This window comes from Candoia aspera, chromosome 1 (assembly GCF_035149785.1).
Source record: "Candoia aspera isolate rCanAsp1 chromosome 1, rCanAsp1.hap2, whole genome shotgun sequence".
NCBI lineage: Eukaryota > Metazoa > Chordata > Lepidosauria > Squamata > Boidae > Candoia > Candoia aspera.
In genome coordinates, this window is record NC_086153.1 from 230,685,456 (window position 1) to 230,694,166 (window position 8,711).

At 37.5% G+C, this 8,711-nt stretch overlaps 1 protein-coding gene across 1 annotated transcript; it reads right to left on the reverse strand.

The window, feature by feature from the left end:
• Positions 1-4,285: 4,285 nt before the first annotated feature.
• LOC134504998 (olfactory receptor 5AP2-like) lies at positions 4,286-5,236 on the reverse strand. Its single transcript, XM_063314528.1, has one exon. The coding sequence runs from the start codon at positions 5,234-5,236 to the stop codon at positions 4,286-4,288; it is 951 nt and encodes a 316-aa protein (XP_063170598.1).
• Between the last annotated feature and the right edge of the window lie 3,475 nt (positions 5,237-8,711).

Consider the following 8,711-nt stretch of genomic DNA (forward strand, 5'->3'; position numbering starts at 1 on the left):
CCTACTCAAAAAGCATATTGTTTTCATTTCCCTTCTAACTTTCACATATTCCCATGGTCAGTTACTTCTAAGCATATTCAGAAATTTCCAGTCCCACTGTTCAAGACAGCATGTTTTGATCTGAGTTTTCAGATTATTTCCCCTTGGAATGGATATCTTCTCCCCTAAAAATAGATTTCAGCAGGCTTCTTGCAGCAACCTGAAATACCATATGCACTATCTAATATTTGCTCCTCCTTACCAAATACACGGAGTCCTCACTTACCAACCAGCCGCTTAAAGGCCATTTGAAGTTACGATGGTACCCCAAAAGTAGATTTCCAACTGGGGCCCAAAATTACTATCCTCATGAGGCCTCCATGATCACATGACTCAGATTTGGCCATCCCAGAAGTGGTGGCCATTTTGGGTCACATGACCACCCTTTGGTACCAGGAAGTCCTCCAGGCTTATGATGCTGGATTTCTGAGGCCCATGTGATCACATGCAGATTTTTTTCCCTGGTCATGAGATCGCAGGACATCCTGAGTCTTTGTAGCAGGCACGGTCACATAGTCGCACTACTTTTCCATTCAGTACTATATTAACTTATGCTTTTTCCCAGTTTTTGTTTAACTTAAGTAGAGATTTGTGTGGTGGCATGCATGTTCCATTCTTTCCCTGTCTAATTTTTAATTATATTTAACAGTGCTGAATGCTGGTTTACTGTTTTTAAAACAGTTGTTTGTTCCAAGAATTTCCTTCCTTTTAAAGTATTTAGAAGCAGAATGCAGTACTACAGACTGCTGTATCTACTGCTTTTTTACTGCTATAAGATAAGTATTGTTGATCTAGGAAATTTGTTTTATTTCATTTTTACTATACTGTATTGGTTTTATTTCTATTTCTATTTAATTTCTTTTATTTTAATTTCTTTTCCAATACTTTGGAAATACTGTAGTAGTACTGTATGTACAAAATAATGTTGGGAGTCTTCAACTGCTTTATTTGCTTTCTGTCTTCAACAGCTGGAGCCCCATCTGCTTTTTCTGTGTTTTCCAACAGCAGCAGAGCACCAAACTCTGTATTGCATTTATTTTCCCCCCAAAATGGCTTGTCCTTACAAATGGACTGTATATAGGGTCTGGCCTTCACAGTTCACTCTCTCCAATCATCAATATTGTAATCAGATGCAGTCCTGCGCATGCTGTACACTAAAAATCAGATTTATATACAGTACTGTATAGTAACAAAAGCTGCAGAGTTTACTACAGCAGGGGAAAAAAGTTACAGTATTGTACAGTACCTTTAAACCTGTTTAGTACTGTACTGTAGAACAAAGATACTAATGAAGACCTTACAGGAAAAGTTTTTAATAATCAACCAGTAATATTAGTTGAAAATCATAGTAATACTAACTGAAAACAATACAACTGTAGCCACAGAAGCATTTCCATAGTCATGTTTTGGTGGAAAATATATGACTACCATACTCCACCCCACCACGGTACTGCAAAATAACTCCTGATTTGCTTAACAACAGCATTGTTCACTTAACAACTGAAGGAAACCACAAGCTCTGATCTTGATTCACTTAACGACTGCTGTGACTTGCTTAAAGACCATGGTAAAAAAGGTAGTAAAAACTAGTCTGGACTCACTTAACAACCATTATGACTTACAACGGAAAATCTGGGCTCAATTGTGGTTGTCAAGTGAGGACTACCTGTAGTACATTAGGCTGCTATAGGCATTTGCTGTGGAAGTGGGGAACACAAGGGCCATATGTATCTGAAAAGCCTGAATAGCTGCTGTCTAGCTAAGAACACTAGGAAGGGAAGATCAGCCTGGATTCAACCAAATATAAATGCTGGCTTTATTCTAACTCCGAAGAACTGATTCTCTCTGTTTTTCTTCCTCCTTCTCTGCTCTGTCCTTTGGTTTGTAAGCAACTTAAGAGCAGAGCCTGTCATTCCTTCCTAATTGATGGCAATCATTAGGGCAGGATAGCTATCCAAAAAATAGAATAACTCTTCTTTAGATTAAAAAATTCCATTTTTTAAACTCAAAAGTAAATATATAGTTACTACCAGTGCTCTAAGAAATGTATACAGCAGGTCTTCAAATTGAGGGCTTTTGCTGATGATTTAGTTTTAATATTACAGGATCCCCTGACCGTTGCTGAACACCTGATGAGGAAACTGAAGGAATTTGAGTCATTAGCTGGCCTTAAAGTAAACAAACAAAAAACGAAGATGCTGACCAAGAATATGACCATAAATAATCAAGAAATGTTGATGGGTAATACTGGTTTTAAAATTGAAAAAAAGGTCAGATATTTGGGGGTGACATTATCAAATATGAATTATATGTTGTTTCAAAATAATTATGTTAAATTGTGGAATGATGTAAAAAAAGATTTGTTAAGGTGGGAAAAATTACAATTGCCAATGATGGGTTGGATATCTGTGATTAAGATGAATGTTTTGCCTAGAACGTTGTTTCTCTTTTGGACAATACTGATTTTGACAACAGATTTACCACTAAAACAATGACAGAAAGATATCTCTGAGTTCATTATGCAAGGGAAGAAATCAAGAATCAAATTTAAATTGTTATAAGATGCCAAAGAATGAGGAGATCTAGGTTTGCCTGACTTGAAATTGTATTTTGCTGCCTGTTGTTTGCTTTGGATGAAGGATTGGGTGACCCTGAAGGACAAGAAATTATTGGAATTAGAAGGACATGATCTCCGATCTGGGTGGCATGCCTACTTGTGGTATGATAAAGCTAAAAATAAAGATTTTAAAAATCATTTTGTTAGGCATGCCATATTGAGGGTTTGGAACAAATATAAACCAGTATTGTCTCCTAATCTACCTCTGTGGTTGTCCCCTCAAGAAGGTTTTTTAGAAGAGAGATGGCAAGCAAATTAAATTGGTTGAGATATGAAGACCTGTTGAAGTTTGAGGAAGGCGTACCTAAATTTAAAACAAGGGAACAACTAGAATTGGAAGGTCATACTTGTCACTGCTTTAATTTGTGCAACTGTCAGAACAGTTCAATTTGGATAAGAAGGTATATAATTTTGTTAATGAAAAACACAATTCAAAATGGAACTTTGTACAAATGATGAGCACCTCATTAAGAAAATGTGTAAAATGTTGTTGCAATTGAATTTAGAAGATGAATATGTCAAAGATTGTATGATTAAATGGGCTAAGGATTTCGGATATAACATTATGCTTGAACAATGGGAGAATATGTGGAATAAAGTTTTGAAATTTACTTTGAATTATAATTTGAAAGAGATTTTTTTAAAATGATGAACCATAGGTATTTAACCTCTGATAAGTTGTCAGAAATGTACAATGGGATATCAAATGTTTGTTGGAAATGTTTACAGGGTGAAGGAACTTTTTATCATTTGTGGAAAAGCCAAGAATTTCTGGAATCAAATATCTATTATTATTCAAAAGATTCTTAAAGTGGACTTACAACTGAAACTGGAGCTGTTTCTCTTGGGTCTGATGGATCAACAGTTTGAGAAGCAGCATGGGATTCTGTTTTTACATATGATAACAGCAGCAAGACTCTTATACGCCCAAAGATGGAAGGATGCACAAATCCCTTCAATGGAGGACTGGATGTTTAAATTAACGGAATTGGCGGAAATGGCTAAACTGTCAGCATTGATAAGAGAAAATGCCGTAACTGAATCTGTTTCTACTTGGAAGCCAGTTCTGGACTATTTGCAGGCAACTGAAAAAAATGAAGATTTGATTTTGGGTTTTGATGATTAAATGGTTTGATTTTAGAGAAATAATGTTATTAAAAGTTTAATTAAGAGTAAGAGATTAACTTTTTCATATGCTTTTATATCTGTAATGAAGAAAGTCAGAAGTCACCTGTCTTCTATACCTTTCTATTTATTCTTGCACTGTTTTATTTTTACTTGTTTCTTTTTAGATCTGTATTCTATCTCTTTTATATTCTGTATTTTGTATTTTTATTATATTTTGAAAAATATTAGTAAAGCTTTAATAGTTAAAAAAAAAGAGCAGATCCTGTCATTCCTTCCTGATTGAGGGAAATCATTAGGGCATCATAGCTATCCAAAAAACGGGATAACTTCTTTTGATTAAAAGACATTTTTTGAACTCAAAAGTAAATATATAGTTACTACCAGGGCTCTAAGAAATGTATACAGAATAATGGTATTTTATTTAATGAAACACAATGATATAACCATTTGCTACTAGAACAGCTTTTGTCTAAAGCTGAATTTTGGTAAAGAGCAAGGGCTCTAAAAAGCATAATCATTTTGTTGAACATGAAATGTTCTTGCTAGGACATTTCTGAAAGCACCCCTTACCTCCTGGTTCCTCATGCTGTAGATTAATGGATTGAGCATGGGGGTCACCACTACATAGAACACAGAAGCCATTTGGTCTAGGTGATAATTCTGCCTAGAGCTTGGCCGTGCGTACATAAAGCTGAGACATCCATAGAAAATGGTGATGACCATGAGGTGAGATGTACAAGTGGAGAAGGCTTTCCTGCGGCTCTTGGCCGAGTGGATCCTTAAAATGGTGACCAGGATATAAGTGTAGGAAGTGAGAACAGTCAGGCTTGTTGCTGTTATATTGAAACCAACAAATACAAATACCAGCAGATAATTAAGACTGACATCTGAGCAGGAAAGAGCTAAAAGGGGAGGACCCTCACAATAAAAATTCTTAATGATGTTTGGGCCACAGAAGGACAGTCTAGATGCAGCCACTGTGTGCACCGAAGCATTAATGATCCCAGCAATGTAGGAAATTGCTATCAGCTGAGCACACTTTCTCTGGGACATGATGACCAAGTAGAGTAGAGGGTGACATATTGCCACGTAGCGGTCATAGGCCATCACAGCTAGGAGGTAGCACTCTGTGGTGGCAAAGAGAGCATAAAAGTAAAGCTGAGTAAAACAACCCCCATAGGAAATAATCTTCTTCTCTTTCAAAAGATTGGAAAGGAACTTTGGGGTGACAGATGATGAGTAACAAATATCCAAAAAAGATAAGCTGGTGAGGAAGAAGTACATTGGTGTGTGGAGTTGCGGACTGATCCTGATTAAGATAATCATGCCCACATTCCCCACCATGGTGATGGCATAAACAGCAAAAAATGTCCCAAAGAGGATCAGCTGCACTTGTGGGTCAAGGGACAACCCAGTGAGTATGAATTCTGTCACCTGTGTGCTGTTTCCCATGTAGTCACAATACCACTGTTGAACACTTCAGTCAATTTTCCTTTGCTTCTCAAATATATATAATTTAGACTGAGATGAGAGTCAATTTTAACTTTCTAGAAAAGGAAAGAGAAATTGGAAGATTTTTGATAAAGAGCTCAACTAGTAGAATACTATTCAATTTACAGTGAGCAACATTCAGTCTGCATAGATAATTTTTTTAATCCGAATTACAACTAGGTTGTCATACTTTGAGAATTAGGTACTATGCAATGAAATAGCTGGGGTTATGTATTTTATGAAGTTCACCAGGCATCTTGATAAGGGCCAAGCCAAGGACACGTTGGGTATAACCTACAAGTTGTGATTAAAATAGTTCCAGTCCATGAATAAATTTCTTTCTTGTAGAAGCTGATCTTTGGACTACAAGGGCTCCTCATTTCTTGAGCTGATCAGATGAATTCTGAATAGCAAAACCCACACTGACTCTCATATTGTAGTAAACTCACCACTGTCAACCCTATTCTTGTGAGCCTATCACATTGGTGATTAATATAATTACCTCCATGGAGAAGTTGTTTTTCACTCGATAAAATAGTTGGTTCTGTTGGCTACCTTCTAAGAACGACTTCTATGAAAACATTTGAAGATTTACTTGTGACTAAATATAGATCCCTTTTCAGTGTTGGTTTGGTCATGTCAGCCCTCCTATCTTTTGTTTATTAGTCTTACTTGCTTTTTTGTACCACCCATTACTAAAATCTCACAGTTTAAAACAAAATCTTTTACTGCTTTATAAATATAACACTTGTCTTGTTTCTTCTCAAAATACCTCATCTTCTATTCCAAATAATTATATTTATTCCTCACTGGACTTTAAAATTTCCTGATGTATTAATGGTGGGGGGGTTTTTAAGAAAAATACTGCAAATCTTGAAGTCTTCTTAGATTCCTAATCACCCTGTTTTTTTAATGATGCAATCTGAGCTATGCAAAACACCATATTTAAAAAATAAATGGGCCCTGTGCATCATTTTGTATGCGTACCATGCAGGCTTGATCTGGCCCTTCCATGAACATTCAGCCAGATGTTTTTCTTGAGGTAACAATAACTTGTCATCCCATGGACTCCTAAAGCACACTCTCGCAAGCAACAAAAGACAACAATCGTACGATTAGCAAACTCACTTGTTTCCTTCCAGCTCAATAGCATCCATTACATTTTAATATATCGGTAATTTTTCAAGCTTCTGATTGCAGGTCTTTGAAGCTTATGCTAACATCCTTTTGCTGCTCTGAAGAAAGCCAGATATTTTCCTCCAGTCTTCAGCAACTCAACAGCTTTCTACGTTTCTGCAGACAAGAACGTTTCCTTCAACTCTCTCTGGAATAATGGAGAAGAGAACTCTACTGAGAAAAACATGGGTTTGGGGAACTTCTCCCTGAAGTGCTTCAGATTGCTCCATGCACTGATTTGCGTTAAGTATACAGTCAAGATTCAGTAAACCGAATCAGAATTGTTGGAAATATTTACCAACGGAAAATGTAGTATTCAGTAGAGATCATATTATTTCCTCTTCTTTATTTATTAATAGTGTTTTATCATATCCTTTTTCCACACAATGATGTTCTTCATGTGGACCCAGAGTGCCTTTCAAAAATGTTGTCATTATTATTATTATTATTATTATTATTAAACTCGAAAATACATGTATTTACAAAACAGAGTTCAAAATAGTAATAGAATTGTTCAGAGAATATATAAAGAACCAAAACAAAGTTGTAAAGCAGTAATTTTAAAGACTCTTAAAAGATGATATGATCTTGTTGGCATGATTTCAGTCAGAGTTGAATTCTGGTTAGGCAGGTCCTGTGGACTTGCCTGGGGCAGTCTTTTGTGATTATCTGGAAAGAGTTTGATCCTTTTGGCCCTGAGGAAGTGAATAGGAGCTCTGGGTGTGTCCACCTGTATTTTAGACCCACCAAAAATACATATTAACAAAACAATATTCAAAACAGTATTCAAAATATCCTGAGATTGTTCACCTGGTTGGTGAAGGCCTCCCAGAAGGTGGCATGTGGCTGAGTCCAAGCAGGGGTGAGTTCTTCCTTGGGAGAGGGATTGGTCTCACCAACACTTAGGGAGACAGCAGTCCATACCCTCCTCAGGAAGTCATCATTCGACCTGACCATGTTGGATAATTTCCAACAGCTTCAAAGGGCCCTGGATCAAGCAGATTATCTGCATTCCTTTCAGTCAGGTTTTACATTGAGGCACAGTATAGAAATAGCGTAAGTATTGCTTGCTGATGGGTTGTGGTGGGACCAAGATGGAGGTGGTGCACCCTTCCTGGCCCTCTTTGATCTATTGGCAGCCTTCAATACCATCAACCATGGTAATCTCTTGGCAGCTGAGGGAGTTCAATATCAGACACAGAGTGTTGCAGTGCTACTCCTCTTTCCTCCAGTTCATTTCCTTCCCACTCCTGATTGACATCTACATGAAACCATGGGGTAAGGTCATGCATTGGCACAGGGCAAGGTATCATCAGGATGCCAATGATACTCAATTCTACATCTCAACCCCAGACCCTCCAAGTGATGTTGTCAAAGTTCTGTCTTGGTGTCTAGAGGTTGTAGGTGGGAGAAATGAGGCTTATACACTTAACTCTCATAAGGCCAAGTGGCTGTGGATTATGGGACCCTCTGCATCTGGAGTCTTTCCAGTAAGTCAGTAAGTTGCAGTCATGTGATGTCACGCTTAACAATCATGGATTATTCACTTAGCAACCACAGCGGAACTGACGTAAGTCCGGCGTGGTCACACAATGTTTCAATTAATGACCACATCACTTAGTGACAGAGTTGCCAGTCCTGATTGCAGTTGTTAAGTGAGGACAATCTGTACTTCCAATTTAACAACTGCATATACAAACGGATCACAGGAACATCTATCGGGTCCTCCACTTCAGGGCTCATGGCAGAAGCAGTGATGTAACACCTAGAAAGCATTGCCCTTCCCAAAATCAAACCCAAACTGTGGATTGGATATGTTGATAGGATGACCTATTTGTCATCCTAAAAGAAAATCAAATCAAAAATGCACTTCAAATGCTTCACTGCATATAGCCAGGGATCAAGTTCACCAGAGAGACTGAGAAAGAAAACAAACTTTCAATCTTCAATTTCCTCATCTCCCAACAGAACGATGGCAGGCTGCAAACCCAGGTTTACAGAAAACCAACACACCAAATCTTAGTTTCCACAACAACCACCCCACAGCACACGAGATCAGCTGCACAAGAACTCTCATCAACACAGCAGTTCACCAACACTCAGGAAAGCAGTTTACCTTCAAACTATTGTATTAAAAAGAAACAAAACAAAAACATAAAGACAAGAACCACTACAATAGTGCTCCCATATATTAAAAAATATATATCAGAAAACACCAGCAGACTGCTCCAACCACTAGGCATCACAGGGGCATACAGAC